Source organism: Hylobates moloch, unplaced genomic scaffold, assembly GCF_009828535.3.
Source record: "Hylobates moloch isolate HMO894 unplaced genomic scaffold, HMol_V3 SCAFFOLD_14, whole genome shotgun sequence".
In the NCBI taxonomy this organism is placed as follows: Eukaryota; Metazoa; Chordata; class Mammalia; order Primates; family Hylobatidae; genus Hylobates; species Hylobates moloch.
The window spans coordinates 78,817,183-78,843,044 of record NW_026652289.1 but is presented as its reverse complement, the minus strand read 5'-3'; the positions used below and the strand labels follow the sequence as shown (position 1 = coordinate 78,843,044).

The 25,862-nt window shown below is 36.0% G+C and overlaps 1 protein-coding gene across 3 annotated transcripts in view; it reads right to left on the bottom strand.

Moving 5' to 3' along the window:
- The window catches only part of DPH6 (diphthamine biosynthesis 6), a 227,167-nt gene that overhangs the window by 124,831 nt on the left and 76,474 nt on the right, over nt 1–25,862 (bottom strand). For all 3 annotated transcript variants that reach the window (XM_058427422.1, XM_032174310.2, XM_032174309.2), the window contains exons 4-5: nt 11,052–11,125; nt 6,999–7,117 (exon numbers count right to left, since the gene is read on the bottom strand). In XM_058427422.1, the coding sequence (XP_058283405.1) occupies nt 6,999–7,117; nt 11,052–11,125 (193 nt within the window). The remainder of the gene's footprint in view (nt 1–6,998; nt 7,118–11,051; nt 11,126–25,862) is intronic.

Genomic DNA, 25,862 nt, shown 5'->3' with positions numbered 1-25,862 from the left:
TCTCTGGAGTTTTCACTTATCTGTTCAGTCATAAATTAAGTTCTAAAGCTCGTCTTTTAGCCTAGGTCTCAAGTTTCTGTAAAATTTGCTCAGAAAGTCCTAACTGTGCAGAAACATAGAATATGTTCTCTACAGCCCCACATACAATGTGGTATTTATTTTATAGTGTAATACAAAATAAATATGAAGTTGAATTAAACCAAGATATTAGCTTGTCAAATCAGACTCAAAACAAATTGGACGCCTTACCCAGTTTCAATCTTTTCTGATAATTTCAAGAAGAGAAGTAATCAGGCAGCCTAACAAATAAGGTAGAGTTCCAAGACCATCAGAACAGTTCTCCAGGTCCTTCACTGCTATACTCTGGCCCAGATTAGCACACGAGGTCAATTAGAATCACAGTACCATTCTCTGTTTCTTCCCAACAAAAACAACTTTTTTAAATGCACATTCATAGTCACAGTGACTAGGTTAGTGACTAGAGATTATTGTTCAATAAATTTGGAATTCCATTTGGCTTGAGGATATAATTGTATATAGCATAGTATAGGTTTTAAAAGTTATTGGCTTCCAGATGTCATTATGCAATAAGCTCCCTTCAGGATAACATAATGTCATTCCTTTATCCTTCCAATTCTAATCAGTGTAGCATGAGAAAGACAAATTCCCTTTTTATCTGTGATACTTGGGCCATTGGAGAAGAAATATAAAGGCCACACTGTTCAGCAATGTCCCATAATTTAGGCTAACCATAGTGTTCCCATAAGTGGGCATCCTTAGCTTGGCTACTAGAACTGCTGGTCATTGATCTTTAAAAACAACAACTTCCATAGCAATTGGAATATTCAAGAATCTTTCTTCAATATTAGCTTGGCTACTAGAACTGCTGGCAATGGATTTTTAAAAACAACAACTTCCACAGCAATTGGAATATTTAAAAGTCTTTCCTGCATAAGAGTATAAGCCCTCTTCTTGCACTGTGGACCAATATGATGTTCCATTAAATACCCTATTAGTCCAGTCATTTAAAGCTTTCTTTTCCCTCTAGGGCCATTTCCAGATGCAGCCAGTCTCCTGGAAGAGAGCTCCCTCTAGTGTCTCTATTTGGATTAGCAAATCCTTTTCATCACAAGCTTTAAGGAATATTATTTTGGTCTGATTTGGTATGATATTAGTAATGGTCCTCAAGACCATTACTAAAAATGCCTTCAGAACATCAATACAGCAGAGACAATACTCATCAAGCAACAACATGGTACATTAGTAAAACCTGTACAATTTAGAAAAATAGTTTGCACACACACAAAAAAGTCCCATGAGATTGTCATTTGGTATATTATGTATCAAATACAGCTCTCTTTGGGTATGTCACAGGCTTTTCACAAACATACTCTGAGTAACTCCAGAGAGGAGTTGTTAGTAATATTTATTCATTACATTACATCCATATCCATCTCCCTCAAGGTGGTCTTCCAATTCCCTTAAATGAATTCCATTCACATTCACATATTCTATATTAGAAGGAAATCAAGCTATAACAGGCAGTAGAAATCTGCTCTCCACTATTCCTAGGTAGATGTCTTAGCAACATATTGTCTTGATTTATGTCCACAAGGAGTGCAGAAGCCCTACTGTTCCAAATCCTCCATCTATGTACTTTAATTAGTAACAGTCAAATCATCATCATCAAAAAAAAAAAAAAGAGATCTGAATGGTAAATAGTTGACCCTTGAACATCACGAATATGAACTGCCTGGATCCACTTATATATGGATTTTTTTCAATAAGTATATTTGGAGAGATGTGTGACAATTTGAAAAAACTCAACATATGAACCATGTAGCCTAGAAATACTGAAAAAATTAAGAGAAAGGTATGTCATGAATGCATGAAATACATGTAGATGTTCATGTATTTTATCATTTACTACCATAAAATACATACAAATCTATTATAAAAGGTTAAAATTTATCAAAACACGCACATATCATTCACAGGTGAGAGAAAGGTAAACAAAGATGCAGCATTAAATCATAACTGCATAAAATTAACTATTATTATCTATTGTTACTACTGTATTAATTTTGTAGCCAACTTACATTGCCATTGCGGTGAGCTCAAGTGTTGCTAGTGCCTGCTTAAAATACTATGTGATGCTAATCATCTCCGCATGAGCAGAGCAGTTTCTGTCTCCAGTAAATTGTGTATCACAGTAAAAAGTGATCTCTAGTGGTTCTTGCATATATTTCATTGTGTTTAGTGTAAATACTGTAAACCTCGAGTAACACCATGGGACCCATACGAACTGCCACTAGTGATGCTGGATGTGTTCTCAAGATGCAGAGAAAAGTCATGACATTATAAGAAAAAGTTGATGTTCTGTAGATCGAGATCTGCAGCTGTAGTTGCCTGCAATTTCAGACAATGGTTCATTTTGTAAACAGATGACATAAATTTACAGTATTGATAAATACAGTATAGTACTTAAGTGTATTTTCTCTTACTCATGGTTTTTTTTCCTTTTTTTTTTTTTTTTTCCTGAGACAGGGTCTTGCTCTTCACCCAGGTTGGAGTGCAGAGGTGCAAAGACAGCTCATTGAGGCCTTGACTTCCCAGGCTCAAGCGATTTTCCTACCTCAGCCTCCTGAGTAGCTGGGATTACAGGCACACATCACCATGCCCAGCTAATTTTTAAACTTTTTATAGGGATAGGTCTCCCTATGTTGCCCAGGCTGGTCTCACACTCCTGATTCAAGTGATCCTTTCATCTTGGGCTCCTAAAGTCCTGGGAATACAGGCATGAGCCACTGTGCCTGGCCTCTCTTCCTTATAATTGTCTTGGTAACATTTTCTTTTCTCCAGCTTATTTTATTGTAAGAATACAGTATGTAATACATACAACATGCAAAATGTGTTAATGGACTGTTATGTTTTTGGTAAGGCTTCTGGTCAACAGCAGACTATTAGTAGTTAAATTTTTGGGGTGTCAAAAGTTTGAAGTGGCTTTTTAACTGTGCAGGGGGTTGGTGCTCCTAACCACCTTGTTGTTCAAGGGACAACTGGATAGCCTATAAACCAAGAAATGAGTGGTGACTGTAGTGAACTGCTCCTACACTGAGTCATCAAGGGGCATTCTGCCACTTTATTCCTCTAGATTACATAGGTGGAATCTTTTTCTTTTTTTTTGAGACGGAGTCTTGCTCTGTCGCCCAGGCTGGAGTGCAGTGGCGTGATATCGGCTCACTGCAACCTCCGCCTCCTTGGTTCACACCATTCTCCTGTCTCAGCCTCCTGAGTAGCTGGGACTACAGGCACCCACCACCATGTGTGGCTATTTTTTTTGTATTTTCAGTAGAGATGGGGTTTCACCATGTTAGCCAGGATGGTCTCGATCTCCTGACCTCGTGATCCGCCTGCCTCGGCCTCCCAAAGTGCTGGGATTACAGGCCATAGGTGGAATTAAGTAGAGCTATACATCACCAATTTCCCTTCTCTCCAGAAAACACATCCAGAGTGTTCTCTCAACATCAGTTAGGTTAGCATCAAATTTGAGAGAGATATCCAAGACAACAACTCAACTTCGGCAAGAATAGAGTAGCTTGGTATTTACCAAGGAGAGATACTAAATACCTTATTATTTTCTAGCTCTGAGGCTCTGCCATGGAAGGCCACATGGTTACATCTCTCCACAGAACTTGAATTCACTTAAAATACCTTTCCATCTCTTATACGTCCCCCCATTTCCATCTATTACCTGTTTTGACCCACACCCTTTTACCCATTATTGGGCTAACTGGCTCAACGGTTGTATTATAAACCCACAGGGACAGTAAAACAGCAGCCTTGTTAGCACTTCTCCTTGGCAGATGTTACAGGATTTGACAGATAAGAATCACAAGACACTTGGCTTGTGTTTATGGATAGGCCTTAATTTGCCTACACAGAGTGAAGTTATCCATACTCCTAAAGGCCTTTAAGAATATGCACTGTCAAATGTAATGGTATTGATATTGTGTTTTGTGCATTGACAACACTTTCCTTTGGTATGTGCAACTTTAAACTCGGGCCTAGGACCATTGGATCAGGCAAAACTAACAAAAAAAATGAGTGAAATGGGAAAGATATATAGTTGTGTACTTGCCTCCTCCCCCATCACCTCATTCCTATATCCCAATCCTAGAAACCTTATAAGTAGAGTCCTAGCGTTATTTCCTTTCATAGTCAATGTTCCTACACCATCATTTAACTGAATAAACTAACCCTTAAACCAGTATAGTTTTTCTAGTGATCAATTTAGTTACTTTGCAAACATATCTTTCAAGAAACAGGAGGTTTTCCAGTAATAGGTAAAAGTGGTCTCATGTTTTTCCTGTATCATTTCTCTCGCTTTTTAAGCAACTAGATACATCCTGCTAAAAGCAGTCCAAAGATACTCTTCCCCTTTAGTAAATACCATTAGTGATTTTTTTGTTTCTTTGTGTGTTTTTTGCCATGAGGTCTATAATTATATGTTTATAGAAAGATTATAGAAGTTCTTTCTTCTTTCTTTCCAGAAAGCCTACTCCAGTTACTGGAAAGAATGGATAATAGATCTGCTATTTGGTCTTTTTGTTCCCAAAAATTATGGGATTTTCTAATAAGTAATATCTCTTGTGACCTTGATAATCAAGATTCACTGTGGAAGAAAGAGGGCAGCGATGGAATACAGAATTATTATAATCCTTATGTTGTCTTGAATTTGATTGTGAAATATCATGAACTCATGAGTCATTAGATATACACATACAGACATATATCATTTCACATTCAAAGAAATCAGGGCTTCCTGAAAAAAAGGCGTGTTCTAGGTCTGGGACAGAAAATGTGTAAGATGACCACTTTGTGGCAGCACTGTTTATCACAGTGCCAAACTGGATACTACCTATATGTCATCAATAATAGAATGGATAATTAAATTGTGGTGTTAATTAAATTTAATTAAATTACAGTCTCCCACAAGGGAACACTATACTACAATAAAATAAACACACTATTGCTTCATTCAATAATATGGATGAGTCCCTTAAAACATTATAATGAAACAAGGAAGCCAGAAATTTTATGAGTTCATTGATGCCTACAAGACATAAAGGTTATGTAACATAATTATAAAAAATATATTTGTATGCATTCATGTAGAACTGAGCTTTTTCTATTATAAGACCATTTCATAGAAAAATGGTCCACAAAATTTTACTAATCCCTCTCCCCCATAGAAAGGTCTTATTGTCTCATTTTTTCTTTCTTTTTTTTTTTTTTGCTTAAATCCAAAAAAAGTCCTTTTTTTTTTTTTTGGCTTAAATCCATTTAAAATTGTCTGACAATTTTAAATGGGAGGAAAAAGGCTTAGCAACCTATATTGCATCATTTATATGTTTCTATGTCTTCAGAAGTACGGTGCCATTTAATAAACCTTTCTTTAATATTATTCTAAAGAATAACTTTCATCTTTGCACACCTATAGGCAGTCAGTAGAAACCATGTGCTGTAAATGTTAAAATCAGATCTATATTTTCGTTACTGAGATGCCAAAGACAAATCAGCTCAGTTTTTACATTTTACCGAAAGGCTTGATAAAGCTAATTCCCCATCTCTAATCCCTACAGAGAGGCACAGATAGAAATGAAAAAACACACAATATCGGTCATATACTATTAAAAGATGGCAATAAGGTCAAATTCTTTGACTATCTTTTCAATAAGGGAGGTCTCTCTAGGTCCTAATCCAGTCTTTTATCTATCTGGCAGTAAAAGGAATAGTATGTGTACCTTTCAGTGAGATGTCACGTGAACTTCATTATGGAACTATGTAATCTTAGAAAATTCAAAGAGAGAGTGAGAAACAAAGAAAAAGCAAGAGGAAATACTCTGTACAGAGTCACATATAAATTCATATGACAAATATAGTTATAATGAGAACGTTAATCATGAGAGCTGCTCAGCAACCTTTTCTCAGAAATAAAAACATAATACCACTCAATCTTTCTCGTTTTAACAGCTAAGGAGATCAACTACAGATTCACTAAATAAAGCCTTCACCTGAAGACAACACCTCAACTTCAGCAAGAATAGAGTAGCTTGGTATTTACCAGGGAGAAACATTATGGGGTCTGTACTATTTCTCTTAATTTTATTTAAAAAGTGAATGTATCTATAAAATCTTCTACAGCTCAAGACCTTGTTATTTCAGAGATCAGCAAGGTAAACACTCTCAAATGAGGTACATGATTTAGGCTTTGGGAACTCTCAGGCTTCAGGGCATTTTCTATAACAGGTTCACGAAATGAACGGACTAGGCTCAAACCCTATGGTTTCTCAAAAATGAATATAATTATAGAAATTCCAAATAAATTAAATGTGTTCATATGTAATGTCCATACTTGAATCAGATTACCACCCGCCTGCTGTGTCTATGCTAACTAATCAGATAACATTTTCTCAAACATAATTTTCTCACCATCCCCAACAAAAACCAGTACCCTATTTATTTTTTATAACAAAAACAAAACCATCTTTCTATTTTAGCATTATGCAAAATATGTTAAAAAATACAAGGAAAATATGTTTTGTGTCAAATACATATTGTAAGAAGCTTCCAAAAAACCTCAAAACAAAACAAAAATAACCCTTGTATTTCCTGTTTCCTACAAGTCTAAATTCCAAACCCTAAAGAAAAAGAACTTAAATTGAAGGACTATAATACAATATCAGTTTTAGAACCTGTTATACGTTAAAAAAAAAAAAAAAAGCCTTACTAGTAATCACTTCGGCAAATGGTCAAAAGACCATTTTAAAACTTCCCTTTCTTTATGCAAGGAAGGTGCTTACTCAATTTCTTCAGCTGTGACTCCACATTTTTATATTCTAAATCAGTTTTCTTAGTTCATTTTAACTACTTATTAGTGAACTGAGATCATCTATGTGGCAACAAACAGCTCCCTTGATAGTTTGGCTGCATACCCAAAGCTGCTACTTTGATGATCATTGCTTGAATGTTAGATGATATCATCTCTCTAAGCAAATCTTCCTGGTTTCTCTGCCAAAGGTAAGCTAAAGGCTGGAGATTAAGCCTTTTACACCTACAAAAGAAAAAGAAAAAGAAAGTCAGATGATATCTTAATGTTTTATACTTGGATCCACAGCAATTACTTTGATTTGAAACATAATGCTTCATTCAAGGATTTTAGCATTGAAAATGCTTTTAAAAACATATTTTGCATAATGAAGTTATATATACAACATAAACATATTTAATTTCCAAGGTCTATGCATAAACTGATAAAAATGAAATTTCCAGGCACACTAGAAATATTAATTTTAGTAAGACTCTTAGTTTAGAAATCTATGTACAAGAGTTTACAAATGCCAGTATACTCTCATTTTTAAAACTTTCATGGGTATCAAAATTTTGAAGCATATGTAAAGTGGGCAAATAATTTATCCTAATAAAATAGCCACATATTGATTAAATTAACAATAACTACAGTTATGTGAACTATTCTTATCTACTAACTTTGAATTTTTTTTTTAAGAATTTCAATAAAAAGAAAATAGTAAGAACAATAACTACAATGCTGCAGGCACTGTACTAGATATTTTCCATTATTGGTAAAGTAGAAAAAATACAGGTTTTGGAGTGAAGACACATCTGAATTTAAAACCTCATTTTGTACTCTAGCTGCATGGCTTTTGAAGTCAAGTAAAATCTAAGTCCTTGTGCTTAGTTTCCTAGTTCATAAATAGGGGCAAAAACAGTTCCTTTCAAAGTTCTTAAGAGGATTAAAAGATGTGAAATGAAATCATCCTTTCCTTTTCTTCGCATTCCACATCCAATCTACCACAATGCAGAATGTGATCATTCCTCACTAATACCACTGCTAACAACCTGGTTTGAGCCACCCATTCTCTCTCATGTCAACATCCTAATTTCCTTCCCTGCTTCCACCCTCACACTTCTAAAATCCATTTTCAACACAGCAGCCAATGTGATCCTTTTAAGACATAAAACAGGCCGGGCACGGTGACTCACGACTGTAATCCCAGCACTTTGGGAGGCCGAGATGGGTGGATCACGAGGTCAGGAAATCGAGACCATCCTGGCTCGTAGTAGAGACGGTGAAACCCCGTCTCTACTAAAAATACAAAAAATTAGCCGGGCATGGTGGCAGGCGCCTGTAGTCCCAACTACTCGGGACACTGAGGCAGGAGAACGGTGTGAACCCGGGAGGCGGAGCTTGCCGTGAGCCGAGATTGCGCCACTGCACTCCAGCCTGGGCGACAGAGTGAGACTCCATCTCAAAAAAAAAAAAAAGACATAAAATAGATCATAGGATTCCTCGGCTCCCCATCAATCCATGGATATCACCCTGTTTAGTTCCTGCACTTTATTTCCTACTACTTACTCTCTTCTCATTCCATCCCACCACTGCTGTCTGCTCATTCTTGCCTATTACACTAGTTGTGTTCTCACACTTGCTTCATGCCTTTGCTGAAATGTCACCTTCTCAGAGAGGACTATAATTGTTTAATGAATTAAAGGTAATATAGATAATGTAGTACAATGCCTGGATAAAATAGGTATTCAATAAATGATAGTCAAAGCCAAGTGACTTGCCCAAGTCATACACTAACTGGCTGAGATCAGATTTCAAACCAAGAATATAGCTCTAAAACCCAGTGTCTATAAGGTTTATAAGCAAAATCCATCATCCCTAGCATCTGTAAGGCTGCTTGGCCGACTACTCTGGCCTATACTGATCTCTCTCTCTCTCTCTCTCTCAGAGATCCCAATACTTATTAAATGTACCATGTTTGGTCATTTACTCATACATGGCCTTAAAAATATCACTATTTTTTAATTTACATATACTCTGACTTTCAAAAAACCAAAACCTTCCTCATTGCAGAGATTGTTGCATGTAATTTTCCCTTTTAAAATGTCTCAGAACATCTAAAGCAATGCTGAAGCAGTTAATAAATACAAAAATAATAAAATGTGAACTACCCATGTAATACAAACATAATTTCAGAATGTAAAGTGTTTAATAGATGTCACAAGTTCAAATTCAGCAGTGATTTACAGAGTAAGTTTATTTGAGCCATGATATTTTGAACTGTTAAACAACTTAAATAGGTTAAAAAATTTTACTTAAGTCTATAGTCAAGAGATTTTGAGGAATTTCAAAGGAGCAACCACAAATTTTACGATAAGGACAGGAAGAAAAAACTTTTTGTCCATAAAAAAATAAATCTTAGTTTAAAAAGGTAGAGAGGCTGTTTTGATGAGTAGGCATTAAACACTGGGTGAGAGGATAGCAAGAACTAGTAATAATACAACACAAACTAAAATTTGGGCATAGGCTAATTCAAAATTGAGTTTGTGGACCAATGGACTCCCAGTAACATTACTTTTGAAGTTTCAAGGATAAAATAATTGCAGATATGCTTTATAATATAAAGTCTGTTCATCTGTTCAACCGTGTTTTGAAGTGTACCAGAGATTGTGTTTTGAGAAAGTCTCTACCCATGGGCATGACGTGCCCTTCTTCCATATACATATACACATATATGTAACAGGCAGCTTCCTAATCAGGAGCACATTTTTATTTGGCTTTTTAACTTTCATAAATAGATGTCATCCCTATCTCCAGTTTGGCTACCCATTAAAGCCTGTGGGTTTGAACTTACTAAAAAACACTAATTTTTAAACTAAATAATTCTCAGAGAATATGATCTAAAACTTGATGACAATACTATTATTTCTAATGTCTGGCTTAAGGGATATGCAATTCATCTCCATCCGTAGATCAGTTGTTCTCAATGGTAGATCTACATCTAGGTAGAATGTAAGGAAAAGTTTCTCAAAATACACATGACCTCCTTCCCCACTCCACCAACATCATTCATCGTCCAGAGATTCTGATACACCTCTAAAATGTAAGATCATATTTCTCTTCACTTAACTATGCTTTACCTTGTTTTCCCTTCATTCACTCTTAAAATTCTGTATTTTTTTAACTGCCCTAAATCCACCAATTAGAGAGAAAATAAATAAAATAAAAATGAAACTTAAGTTTTCAAATCTATTAATATGTAGATTTTAAATGAGATAGTAAATAGGAATGTTTCTTTATCAAGAATATAAAAATACTATATAAATACAGCCATTATCTTATTCTATTTGTCCTTTTGACTAGCAAAATCACTTATTTGTAGGTCAAATTGTGCTTAGGAAAAATAATGGAGTCCAATTTTTTTGTTAATATAATTATGCCCAGAATCTCCATACAATATTGTATTTATCTAGATAAATTAAAAATGAAAAGTAAATTCATTCAGGTGGTATCTGGTATCTTGCCAGGCCAACATTAAATAACCAATATTATCATTTAACCTCATGATTTTTGAATAGATCAATCGAATTGACTGTTTTGGTACGTGCAGCTACAGACTAAATGCTTCACTAGTGCTCCCTCCCTTAGGGGAGTAGAGAGGGGCTAGGACGACGGGAGGAACATCCTAAATATTCCTTGAAAGTTGAATGGCTTTATATGTAAGTATTTCAATCAGATAAATATTTTTGGACAAGAACTGAATTATATGGACCAAAGAGGAGATGACTCCTTAGTAAACATTTTTTCTTTAAAATATTACTGTATTCCTTTTATTATCTCTTGATTTTTATTACAAATGATGAGTTAAAAGAGATTAACAGGATATACTAAATCAAATAAGAAAAAAATGAAGAGAATACTTCTCACTAAAAAATCTGTCTCAATTCTATTATAGATTATTTTTCCTTACACTAAATAAGTTGTTTCCTCCTGTGAGATATAAGGATAGAAAAAAGGAAAAGCATGACTTTTGTTACTTAGGTAAATACATACATTTAGTTCCATGGAGCATGTAGACTACCATACCTATTTGTAATTTGAATACGATTATTGATTTTTCACTTATTCACATTCTTAAAATACATACACTTTTAAAACTAACAAATTAATGTTTTCTTACACATTTTCCACTCGAATATGCTGGTAGTCAGAAAGTATAGCACCTACTGATATTCCCTCTACTTCTTCTTTTTCCTGAAAATAAAGAAAAAAACCATAACTTTAAAAATAAAGTAACAAATGGCTCCACATCATGCTCTGAAAATTATAAATGAACTGTGTCTCATCTAGAAAACTACCTCAAACCAGAGTAATTTACTGAAAATATAATCGACATTCAGAAAAAATTTGCATATATTTAAATCATTCTCTCAGCTGTGAGAAAAATAATTATGGTTTTACTTAAAATTTAAATAACTAGAGATCCCTTTCCATGGAGAAAGCAAAGACTTAGGCAGCACTTCCAAAATGTTTCACACTTAACGTATTTTTAAAGACTCACTGATGTTCGATGGAAACTTTTGAGAAATTTCTATTTAAGGACAATATTTTCCCAGATTGAGTAACTTCTTTTAAAAATTAAGCAATGGCATAAATAGATAAGGGAGCACAATAATTTTTCTGTAAATCTTAGAGAAAAATGATTGAAATAGGAGTATCCAGAAAGCAGAGATGGTAGAGGCATTGCCTGGATAACAGTATAGCACTGTAGATAAAGAATTCTGTCATGGGAAGGAAGCAATGAATTATTATCAACACAGTTGCAACTGAGAGCATCCAGCAGTATATGCAGCACTGTTCCACAGGAATGACGACTATCCTGTCTAGCATACTCATTAATGAGCTGGAGGAGAATGTAAATTCAAGTATGATCAAGTTTGCAGATGATACAAAGCTAGAATGGATTAAAAAGAAAACAAAACAAGATCAATCAAGTACATGGATGGATTATGGACAACTTGGGGATTTGAAAGGGCAGGTCCAAGATGAGATTTAATGTAAAGAAGTATAAAATAATACACTTAGGGAAGAATAATACACAATATGGATGTAAACTAGGGAACTGTTATCTAGAAAACAGATATGAAGAAAGCGACTAGGGGGTGACTACTAATAACAAACTGAATAGAAATTCTCTGAATAGGTGTAAAAGAAAATCCATCCTAGCCTATGGGTGTACAAAAGAAACTACTTCAGAGAGATCGCTTCATCATAAATACTCTGGTCTTACCAAACTTGGACAACTAGAAAGAAAAACAAAAGTGTTTCACATAAAACAAAAGTTAGTATTTCAAGTCATACTGAAATAACCCTGTGTACCTAAAAGGATGCCACAACAAATAAACAAAAATGCAAAAAAGGAATTTTTCATGTCTTTAAAGTCAATTTAAAATTTGCCCTCCAAAATGATAAATACCTGCCCAAATCACCCCAAAATAAAACAATTATTTTTATCAGATAAGGTTTCAGGAAAAGAGCTATTTCCTTTACTTTCCTATTTCAGCAACTTTATGAGAACATTTGCTTATAACCTTTCCCTAACCTTCCTAGCCATTTTTGTTTTCATAAAAGTCATTGTATTCATTAGAAAAAGTCATGCCATAGAGTTCCTTATTAAATGTAAATACATTATAGATCAGAGTTGTTGAATAATGTTATCAAAATTTTAGTTATATTCCTATACCACATAGATGTTTATCTGAAGTTCTGCTATAAAAATAATGAAGTACTAAATATTATAGATGTATAGGAGTGTGTGCATTTCTCTAGAGATCATGGAAACAAAGACAAAAGCCACTGGTGTTTTCTTCCTTAACTAAGTCAAATTACTATAGATATATATATATATATATATATTTTTTTTTTTTTTTGAGATGGAGTCTTGTTCTGCCACCCAGGCTGGAGTACAGTGGCACGATCTCAGCTCACTGCAACCTCCGCCTCCCGGGTTCAAGCGATTCTTCTGCCTCAGCCTCCCGACTAGCTGGGACTACAGGTGCGTGCCACCACGCCCGGCTAAGTTTTGTATTTTTAGTAGAGACGGAGTTTCACCATATTTGACCAGGCTGGTCTCGAACTCCTGACCTGGTGATCCACCCGCCTCGGCCTCCCAAAGTGCTGGGATAACAGGCGTGAGCCACTGCGCCTGGCTGTCAAATTACTATTAAAATAATAATTGGAATTTATTATCCATTTGCCATTCACTAGTGTGCTATGATTTTTATTTAATGCTCATCACAACCCTAAAACAATTTCTTCTTTGTATACATGCGTTCTCTGGAATTCTCTTCTACTCCCATCTATTTCATGTATTTTTAATTTTTATTTATTTATTTATTTAGAGACAGTCTCACTCCCTCTGAGACAGAGAGGGAGACAGAGTCTCACTCCCTCACTCCCCCTCTGCTGCCCAGGCTGGAGTGCAGTGGGGCGATCTCAGCTCCAGGGTTCAAGCGATTCTTCTGCCTCAGCCTCCAGAGTAACTGGGACTACAGACGTGTACCACCATGCCCAGCTATTTTTTTCTATTTTTAGTAGAGATGGGGTTTCACTGTGTTGCCCAGGCTGATCTCGAACTCCTGGACTCAACTGATCTGCCCACCTTGGCCTCCCAAAGTGCTGGGATGACAAGCTTGAGCCATCGTGTCTGGCCCCATTTTTTATTTTTTATTTGATAACACTTGACTAATCAGCACTAAGTAAACTCTGACTATTCTTCAACACTGAGCCTATATATAGATCATTAGCTGTATTTGTTCAATAATTTTTTTTTTGAGGCCTCCTGGGTTCAAGTGATTCTTGTGCCTCAGCCTCCTGAGGAGCTGGGATTACAGGCATGCATTGTATCAGCAAGCCCAGCTAATTTTTGTATTTTAGTAGAGACAAGGTTTTGCCATGTTGCCCAGGCTAGTCTTGAACTCCTGACCTTAAGTGATCTGCCTGCCTCAGCCTCCCAAATTGCTGGGATTACAGGTGTGAGTCACCACACCTGGCCCAGTAACTGTAATTAGTACTGCCTGGTAGAAATCCAGCCCTATTACTTACAAGCTCTGTGATTTTGAATGTTACTGAATTTCTCTGTGTCTGTTTCCTCATCTACAAAGTGAGGATAAAAAATATCAATTCCTATTTTCCAAGGTTATTGTGGAGATTGAATAAAATAATTCAGGTAAATAACACAGTATCCAGCACCTGGTAAGCATTCAGCAAATATTTTCTTCTTTCATTATTATGATCTTTACTATTCCTATTACTTCTATAACTACCTGTGTTACTACTTCTATTACTACTACTGACTACTACTACAGTCATCTTTCATTATCAGTGGGGGATTGTTTCCAGAAATCCCCCCTCAAATCAAAATCCACAGATTCTCAAGTCCATTAATATAAGATAGTGAAGTATTTGCATGTAACCATGCATATCCTTGCATAAACTTTAGTCTCCAGATTATTTATAATACCCAAATACAAGGTAAATGCTATGTAAATCGTTGCCATACTGTATTTTTAAAATTTGTATTTTTATTGTTGTATTCTTATATTTTATTGGTTCTTCCTCATAATATTTTTTATCTACAGTTGGTTGAATCCGTGGATGTGAATCCGTGGATACGAGGGCTGACCGTACTGCTACTACTGGATAAAAACCTAACTCTTTCATTTTTATGGACAAAGCCCTTCACTCATGGGTTTTAACACTCTTTCTCATTATGACTTCTCAAGACTAGCCTACTAACCCTTGACATGCAACTCTAGGTAGAGTTGCAACACAGTTTTCCAGCACAGTGAGACCTGAATAATCCAGGGATAAGAATGCCTTCTGCTGATTCCTTAATCATTTTGAACGCAACTACAAACTTCAAATAAAGGGCAAAATAGAGATTTAAAAGATAAAGATCTACCACATAGTCAATCTACGCCTTAGAAAAGACATAGCTAGGTTCAGGTCCTGATCCCTGACCCATATCATTTGGGAGAAAAAGTCAGTAAATAAACAATAGCAATGGAAAGCAGAGAAAAAAAGAGAATGGCTACTACCATAAAAGATATACTGAGACAGCATAAAGGCAGCCAAATGAATCACCTTGTGTCATAGTTGAAATAAAACCAAGTATGCTACAAGAAATTAGTAATATAGACTCTGGGACCCTATCCCTACAAATTTTTTAAACCAACTCAACTGAGGTATAATCACACACAATCAACTGCATACAGTTAAAATACATAATTCAATCATTTTGGATTGAAACCAGTGAAACTGGTACCATAATCAAGACAGACATCATTTCAGTTATTCCGAAACAGTTCCTCGTGCCCTTTGCAGCCCAACTCTCCCTTCAAACCTGGAGAGAGATAAGGAGAGAACCTAAAGAATGGGACCAATGTTTCTACCTTAAATGACTATTAACTGAGAAAGAAAATATATACATGTTTTAAAAGAAAATACTCTATTTAGTTTTGCATATGTTGTATTCAATTTGTTTGCTAGGTATCTTTGTGTGGCTCATACTGTCACAACAAAATACCATGTAGACTGGGTTGCTTAAACAACAGAAATTTACTTTCTCACAGTTATGGAGGCCAGAAGTCTAAGCTCAAGATGCCAGCATGAATTCTCTGGGACTCTCTTAAGGCCTCTCTTCCTGCCTTGTAGATGGTCGTCATCTTGCTGTGTCTTCACATGGTTCCAGGGGTGGCAGGGAGAAAGTGCAAACTCCTTTCTGGTGTCTTTTCTTACAAGGATACTAATTCTATCAGGAGGGCCTCACTTTCATAACCTCATCTAAACCTAATTATCTCCCGGAGGAGATCCAAATACCATCCAAATACATCTCCAAATACCATCACATGTGAGGTTAGGGCTTCAATGAACCTATGAATTTGGGTTGGGGGGCATAATTAGTTTATAGCACTATCCAAATAGATATGACTATGAGGTACACTGAATACAACTCTGGTGCTCAAGAGAGTATAGGAATATATGTGGGTGTTGTCAGTATATACTTGAAGCCACGGGAGCAAACAAGAACCTCAAGAAATAGGATATAGGGTGAGAAGAGGGCTGAGTGGAAGACCCCGGGGGTACACCAACATGTAAGGAGAGGGAAGGGAAGGAAAACCCAGTGAAGACGCTGGAAAAGAGTGGTCATAATGACAGAAGATATAATCAGGATAAAGTAACGGTGTGTGCACAAATATACAGAAAATTTTGATGAAAAGGCAAGGACAAAGTAACAATATTACCAAGTACCCAGTATGCACTAAGATTTATGTTAGGTACTTTGTATATCTTATTTCAGTTATTCCTCATAACAACCCAAAATACTATTAAACTGATTTTACATGTGAAAAAACCAAGGTGATTAACCCATTCAAGTTAACAAAGCTGGTAAATAAAACACCAAGCCTTTAAATTAAGGACTGTCTACCAACCACAGCTGTGATATTTCTTATTGACATAGTACCATATGCTACAGAAACTTCAACAAAACCATTGTATTTTACCATTAGGGGGTTGATTATGACCATTTAGGAGAAAGCTGCAGTCATGATTAGCAGAAAAAAGAATAAACATTTGAAGGAAAGACACATACACTGCCAGTTCTTCAAAGAATGAATTTCAGATCCTCAGAGGAAAAAAAAGTATAATCAGTGAATGAATATCTATTACTAAATTTAATAGAATTTGGAGATTTTAATTCATATTAAATTACATTCTTGTCATCAAGATAACCAAAAGCTCATCAAGTAGTACAGACCAAAGGGGAAGAAAATAGAAATTAAAGATAATAATGCTAGTAACTGAGAAGTTAGAGACAAAGACTGGACCCTAGATAGGCTGACACATTGCTAAACCACAAGGGCTCTCCGACACAAGTGAAACTATTCAGCTTAGGCCATTATCACTATAAATGATGACATATAAGTTCAACTCAGGAAATAAAGTCAGCAATAGCATCACTGAGTATTAGAAACAGCAGTGCATAATGTCACTAAACATTTATATTAGTTACTGTTCTCAACAACGCTCTGAGGTAGATTATTATTATCTTCCTCACTTTGTAAATATGGGACATTAACAGATTCTTACAAAGTCAACTATGACCAAATTAGACAAGCAGGCATCACAGGCCCATTTGTTGCTTAGAATACTTTTCCTCCCCAATCTTTGTCAATATGAATCACACCTGCAGGATTGCTGGGAAGCTAGTCCAGGCAGCTGTCTGACCTATGTCGACAATTTTAACAATAGAGAGGGCACTTTCTAAAGCAAACAGATACTCACAAACTGGTAAAAAAAAAAAAAAAAGTTTCATTACTAGAACTATTTCCACACCTATCTGTAGGCAAAAGAACAGTTATACCAAGAATTTATTCAGAAAGAGCCAATAAATATATCAATACAATGTTTAAGAATCCAAGAGCTGAATCTAGATGATCAACCATGGTTCTCAGAATACTTTTATTTATTTATTTTTTTGAGATGGAGTCTCACTCTGTCGCCCAGGCTGGAATGCAGTGGCGCGATCTTGGCACACCGCAACCTCTGCCTGCCGGGTTCAAGCAATTCTCCTGCCTCAGCCTTCGAATAGCTGGGACTACAGGCGTGTGCCACCATACCCGGCTAATTTTTTTGTACTTTTAGTAGAGATGGGGTTTCACCATGCTGGCCTCAAACTCCAGACCTCGTGATCCTTCTGCCTCGGCCTCCCAAAGTGCTGGGATTACAGGTGTGAGCTACTGTGCCCAGCCAGAATACATTTTTGTTAATGTACAAAGAAAAGCCACAGCAATCTTCAAGTTCCTCCACTGAGGCTGGGAAGCACTATGTAGTAAACAGTTGATTTTTGCAACTGGGAGTGCATGGGAGTATGCATGCACATGCACATACACATACATGCTGTACATGTATCAGTCAAGTGCAGCCTTTGGTCTTTTAAATAAAATGAAAGAAATTCTTAGCTGTGATCTTTTTTTTTTAAGGAAAGAAGGACCAAGTCTTCTTTTGGAAGTATACATGGCACACTGCTAATAGTGATGATACCCTGGAGAGTGGGAATGGGTGGAGAATGAGGGAAAGGGGTACGGACTTCCACTTTTTACTTTATATACTCTTGTATTTCTTAAACATTTCTTTAAACCAAGAATATGTAAAAGGAAGCTTTAAAAAATTTAGGTTGAAAAAGGAAAAACAGGGTAATGTTCTTCAAAGAACCACTTACTCTCTTCTATATAGAAGGAAAGCTATATTTTCCCCCTGAAATTCCAGCATTTGGATATCCTAGGTAAAACACTTTTGAATTCTCAGTTAGGCTGCAGATTCAACAAAGCTCTTGATACAGCACATATATCCATCCCACACAGAAATCTTCCATATTGCTCCTCATTTTAGGAAATGGCACAACATGTATATTGTTATTCAGGCCAAAAACTTTAGATTCACTCATGATTTCTCTTTTCTTTATGACATGCATCCTATCAATGAGTAGTTCTGTTAGCTTCACCTTCCAAAAATATCCCAGATTCCAGCCACTTCTCATCACCTCCACTACTACCATTCTAGTCCTAATGACCACCACCCCTTAATTTGACTATTACCATAGCTTCCTAACTGGCCTCCCTAAGTCCATTCTTCCTCCCTACAGTCTATCTCCAAAAACAGTGATCTTTCTAAACACAAGCCATGGCATGAAGCTTCCCCAATTCAAAATCCTTCAGTGACTTCCCATTCTACTTAAGAATAAAATCCAAGCTCCTTGCAGATAGCCTTAAAGGTATTATATGCCTGGACTCTGCCAACCTCTCTGACATCACCACCAACTACTGCACTCCCGAGTATACTCCACTGATCCACACTGCAGTCCTTACTGCTCTTCAAACACCTATGCTTGTTTCCATCTCAAGGTCTCTGGGCTTATCTTTGCCTGTGCCTGTAAAACACCTTCCTTAGAATTTATGTGGCTTATACCCTCACTTCTTCCAGGTCTCTGTGAAAATATCTCAGAGAGGACTTCTCTTTCTAAAATATCCCTCCTATCCTTTCACCATCACTTTCTATGTCCTTGCCCTGGCTTTATTTTCTTCACAGTACTACCTGAAATTACATCATTTTTTAAAAATTAAATATTTATGTTTAAAATGTGTGTCTCAGCTCCATGATGGTACTTGGTCCCATTCCCACTGTAATCTCAGCTCTAGAAAATTACCTGGTATAATATTAAATAAATATTTATAACTGAATGATGTTGACTACATAAAATTACAGTATTTCTGTACTTAAACAATCACCTAAAACAAAGGCAATAAATAGAAATAAAATTACCATTTGGTAATATACATAACAAAGCGTATCTTTGTCTTTCAAATCAATATGGGATGAATTAACACACCAGTAGTAAAAATGAGGAAAGGATAATAGGTAATTTTTAAGAGAACAAATACAAATAACTAATTTCAACCTCTTAAAAAAACAAAGAAAATATAAGCCAAAATACTTTTTGTCAAACAGATATATACGAGTATGTGTGTGTGTATAAAATTTGATTAATACTCAGATTAAAAGTTGATGAGTGTATGGGGAATTGCATAATCTCATATGCCACCAATGGGGCTGTTATTAGTGCATCCTTTCTGAAAAATAATTTTGTAGTAGGTATCATGAACCTTCATGATGTTTATTCTCATAGTCCCAGAAATTTCAAATTTATATCCAGAAATGCAGTCTATAAAAATAATTGTAAATGTGCACAAGTTTATATATAAAAATATTTATCATATTCATATTCTACATGTAAGTGAAACAAAAATTAGAAAACCCCAAAATCCTAAACAAAAGGATGGTTCAATGAACTGTGGTACATTTGGAAGAGGGAAAACAAAGCAGTCATTAAAAGACATATTTTCAAAGGACATGTAATACAAGGAACTACTAATGATATAAGGCTAAGCAAAGCAAATGTTCATAAAGTACATACTAAAATATGTGTTTTTTGAAATAGCCCTAAGTGTAGAAAGAGGACCAGAAATAGACCAAAGTGTAATAATTCTTATTTTTGAGTAGTATTTCATTTTTGCTACTTTATTTCCAACTTTATATTTTAAGTATTTTTACAACCCATGTATTATTTTCTTAATTAGAGGGAAATGATATTAAAAATATACCTATGGATATATATACATTCATCTCTTATCCCATGTGCTGGTAAGCTGTCAGACACAATCATTCATATATTTATCAAACAGTAATTTTAAAAGTCCCACTTTGTAACAGGTCCTATACTAGGAAAGTTAAAACACATTAGAAAACAGCACAGTTGATGTTCTTAAAAAATTAAAATCTAGTGATAAGAAATGCAGAGGAATGGACACATAAAGAAATAAGTCAAATGGCTGGGCGTGGTGGCTCACACATGTAATCTCAGCACTTTGGGAGGCCGAGGCAGGCGGCTCACGAGGTCAGGAGTTCGAGACCATCCTGGCAAACATAGTGAAACCCCGTCTCTATTAAAAACACAAAAATTATCTGAGCGTGGTGGCACGTGCCTGTAATCCCAGCTACTTGGGAGGCTGAGGCAGGAGAATCGCTTGAACCAGGGCGTCAGAGGTTGCAGTGAGCCGAGATTGTGCTACAGTACTCCAGCCTGGCAATAGAGCAAGACTCCGTCTCAAAAAAAAAAAAAGAAATAAGGCAAATATGACATAAGTCTATATACATTATAACAGACCACAAGGGAGACAATTCTCGCCTATAGGATATTAGGAAATACTTCTTTTAAAAAAATTATACTCCAGATACTAAACAGTCAGAAATGTTGATTCTTTGTTCTTCTAGATGATAAGAAAATAGATTAATAACAGATAACAGCTCCTACTGATGTCTTCCAACATCTTCCCTAACATAGCATTTATGTACAAAATCTGACAAATATTTTTTTCAAAGAAACAAATCTGGTTCTAAAAAGAAATATAAATAACTTATCTGCCAACAAATCCTCACAATCCTAACTGTTGGTCTCCATTTGGTAGCTGACTGTGTGCTTGAATCTTCTATTAAACAACCCATCAATAAGGGCCTAATATGTCATAGTCCTATTCTAATCACCAAAAAGTAGACCTGTCTGTAAGAGTTTATAACCTAGTCCTAAAGATTTGTTAATGACTACTCTCAAAACCAGTGCATTAAAGTGTCAAGAACATACACACATGAGGTTGGAAATGGACTTCTACTATAAAATGTACCCAATGTTGTGTTATTCATATGCAAATTTCTACCATATTACATACAGCTAAAAGGCAACCAATACAGAGTTTGAGATGAGGAAGACATTCAGCCATATGGTCATAGTGATGATCACAAGTTTAGCAGAAGGGATTAAAGGTAGAAATCTAGACACAAATTAGACTGTTGACTCAATATCCACTTGTCTCAATACTGAAACGTTGGCTCACAGAGCCAACAAGGTAAATTGGAAACAAGCGGTCCTTTCTTATAAATGAAAACTCGGCCTACTTATTACAAAGATAAGAAGATATGCAGCTTGCATTTATCGGGGATATAATTTTCTTTGAAAAATGCCTCAGTTACCAGTTTTATTCTGTTAACGAGTTCCTGCCTGTTGAGAAAAAAAAAGATCTTCTGAATTCAAAGTGTTTTTCATCTGAAAGGCATTCTAACATTTTTAATACGAACCATTCATTAAAGAAGCACACTTGCATTATAGCTGTGAGTGGCAATATTTGGACTTCTGGTAACACGACATTATTTAATAAACATTTGTGAATGCCAACGATGTTCTAGGGCCTGGATAACTAAGCGAGAAATTTATATGGCAAGTATAGCATTAGATGCTTTTTCCTTAAACTTCAAATTTTTCACTTTGGTAGAATTACACAAGTCTAGGCTAATAAAAATAACCAAAGAAATGAATATTATCTTAAATAAAATGATTCTGAAAGTGACACTTAGAATTCCAAGTAATATATTCAGGAATCTAATTAAAATATTGCTGGACTAGTAAAAAAAGCTTTTTTTTCTTAAAATCATCAATATAAAAAAATTTCTAAAATGGAAAATGATCACCATCTGGAGCTCCCCCATTAAACAGTGAGCTCATGACAGAATATTAGGTCACTAATTTGTAGTATTATTATCTCCCATCGTGGGCTTTCATGAAATAGGGGAAAAAGTTGTTAAGGCTGAAAATAAAATGACAAAGAAATTGCAGAAGAGCATAATAATTTGTCAGTTATATCCATTTAAAACAATGTGTTATTTTACTTCTAAGTCTCCATCTTAGTTGCAACAGTATGAAGTCATCCCAGATCAAATTCAACCTACATGTGAAACTAAATGGAAGTCTAGCACTACAGTTGTTTATTTTCCTTGAGTTTCTGAAGCAATCTTTTTGCTAAAAAGATAAGGTGGGGCCAGGCATGGTGGCTCACACCTTTACACCCAGTTACTCTGGAGGCTGTGGTGGTAGGACTGCCTGAGCCTGGGAGACTGAGGCTGTGCAGTGATCCTGCCACTGGACCTCCAACCTGGGCAACAGAACAAGGTTCTGTCTCAAAAAAATAAAAATTAATTAAAAATAAATAAATAAAAGGTGATATTTTGAGGACTTCTGTGAAATGCCTAAACAACAGAAAGCAACAAAAATAAATAAGGAAAAAAGTATATGATTCAATCCTTTATTCTCCTAATTGCTTATTGGGAGAATAAAGTAACACGTTCAAAAAGTATTCATTTCTAAGCACCTCAGTTTGGTAGTGTTTAACCTGTTCAGAAGCTGCTTTCTGAACTCATTCTCTAAGCTGTCCTTTGATTAGTTTGAGATAACTAAAATGAAACTTACATAAACAGGAGTATAATATTCTAAAATCTACACTTAAACCACTACTACCAAGAAAAAAATCGTTGATGTAAAATTTCATTTGCAATAATAGGACCATATTGAAATGTATACAGATGTAAGATATTTAACAATGGGCATACATTCTAAGGAATGAGTCATTATGCAATTTCATCATATGAACATCATAGAGTGTATTTATATAAATGTAGATGGTAACAGCCTACTACACACCTCAGCTATATGGTATAGCCTATTGCTCCTAGGCTATAAACCTGTACAGCATATTACTATACTGAATACTGTAGGGAATTATAACAATGGTAAATATTTGGGTATCTAACATATCTAACCATAGAAAAAATAAAGTAAAAATACAATTAAAAAGATACAAATGACACACCTTTAAAGGGCACTTAGCATGGTTGGAGCTTACAGGACTGGAAGTTGTTTTGGGTGAATCATTGAGTGAATGTTGAGTGAATACGAAGGCCTAGGACATTACTGTGCACTACTGTAGACTATAAACATGGTATGCTTTAGCTGTATGAAATTTATAAAAAAATTCTTCCTTAAATAATAAATTAAACTTAGGTTACTGTAATTTTTTTACTTTATTACTAATTAACTTTTTAATCTGTGTTTTACTCTTTGTAATAACACTTGGATTAAAACATAAATAAATTATACAAAATATTTTCTTTATGTTCTTATTCCGTAAACTTTTTTCTATTTTTAAAACATTTTATTTTTTACTCTTTAAGCTTTTTTGTTAAAAACTAAGACCCAAGACTGGATGTGGTGGCTCATGCCGTAATCCCAGCACTTTGGGAGGCCAAGGCAGGCAGATCACTTGAGGTCAGGAGTTTGAGACCAGCCTGGCCAACATGGTGAAACCCCCATCTCTACCAAAAATACAAAAATTAGCTGGGCATGGTGGTGCGCGCCTATAATCCCAGCTACTCAGGAGGCTGAGGCAGGAGAATTGCTTGAACCTGGGAGGCGGAGGTTGCAGTTAGCCGAGATCACGCCACTGCACTCCAGCCTGGGTGACAGGGTGAGACTCCATCTCAAACAAACAAAGAAACAAAACAAAAAAAACTAAGACACAAGCACATGCATTAGCCTAACAGGCTCAAGGTTATCAGTAACACTGTCTTCCTCCTCCACATATCGTCCCACCGGAAGGTCTTCAGGAGTAATGACTGGCATGGAGCTGTCATTCCTATAATAACAAGGCCTTCTTGCGGAATACCTCCGAGGCACGGGCCTGAAGCTGTTTTACACTTACTCTTTTTTTATAAGTAGGAGTACACTCAAAAATAACAATAAACAGTCAATGTAGCAGATTTGTTTACACCAGTATCACCACAAACACATGAGTAAAATGTTGTGCTATGACATTAAGATGGCTGTGACGTCAATAGGAGATTGGAATTTTTCAGTTCCATTATAATCTTACGGAAACAACACCGTATACGTGGTCCTTTGTTAACCAAAACATTGTTAAGTGGCACAGGCTGTCTAAATAAATATCAAATAAATTTCATAGTTCATAAAAGTGAATTTCTGGAAGAATATTTCATTGGATACAAGTAAGGCTATTTCTCAAATTTCAATCTGCTTCAACATTCACTCACCCAAACTGAATTTACCAAGAAACTATCTGCAAAGCATTGTGCTTATCTCTTTACGCTATGCGTTATCTCATTTTATCATCCTAACGATCCTTCAACAGAGCTTTTGTTAATTTCATTTTACAGAAGAGAAAGAGGTCAAGAATAGCTGCATAACTTGCCCCAGATTTCTCAATAATAAATGAGATATAGAATTAAACACCAGGTGAATATCTGTGCAGGGAACAATCACTGAGCTGTCTATCCACTCCAAGCGAGTCACAGACCGTCCCAGCCTCTGCCTCATAGTGCTTCTTCCATGTTCTTAAGCTAACTCTCTTGCCTGCTCAAAACCTTGTAAGTCATATCTCACTCAAAATAAGACAGATCCCCCATTATCTCTCTATCCTCATCTACTATTCTCCCTTTCATGGTAGGAGCAAGGGAAATCTCTGGGGTGGGGGTCAAGACTAAGGAGCTAAAGCTTGAACATAGTCATAAACAAAGAGACTTAAGGGACCAAATCTGTAATCCCAATGGACAGGATTATCAGAGGTTATGGGGCACGTAACAGAAAAAGCAAGAGGGGGAAAAAAACCTGGTAAGAACGATGGAAAGGTTAAGGGTGGTGCAAAGGGGACAGTTAGCAGATGAGACGAAAAGGCCAGGCAGAGGGTGGGCACGGTGGCTCATGCCAGTAATCCCAGCACTTTGGGAGGCTGAGGCAGGTGGATCAACAGGTGTTAGGAGTTCAAGACAAACCTGGCCAACATGGTGAAACCCTGTCTCTATTAAAAGTACAAAAATTAGCTGGGCATGATGGTAGGTGCCTGTAATCCCAGTTACTTGGGAGGCAGAGTCAGGAGAATCGCTTGAACCCAGGAGGCGGAGGTTGCAGTGAGCCAAGACCCCGCACCATTGCACTCCAGCCTGGGCAACAAGAGCAAAACTCTGCTTCAAAACAACAACAACAACAACAACAACGCCACCACCACCACCACCAACAGGCCAGGCAGAAACCACAGCATGAACAGCATTATGTACCATACTTTATAGGCCACAGTAAAGAATTTAGATTACATTCTGACAAGGAAGGAAAGGAAGACTTACTGAGACAAGCATAACATAAATATTGGATTTACTTTTCTTATTGGTAAAATATATATAACATAATATTTACAATTTTAACCATTTTTAAGTGTAAAGTTCAGTGGCATTAAGTATATTGACATTGTTGTATAGCTGAACTCACATTTTTAAAAGGTTGTATAGGAGTAGTGATCAGAAAAAAGTTAAAAGCAATTTAAAGTCAAAAGCAAGGAACCCTAAAGAAATCTAAGTAAGAAATGATAAAGGTCTAAACTAAGGCAGTAGTTATGACAAGAAGAGGGCAGCTTCATAAGATTATAAGGAATGAGTAATAGATTCTGGCAGTATATGGCCGAGAAAGGAACCCAGAATG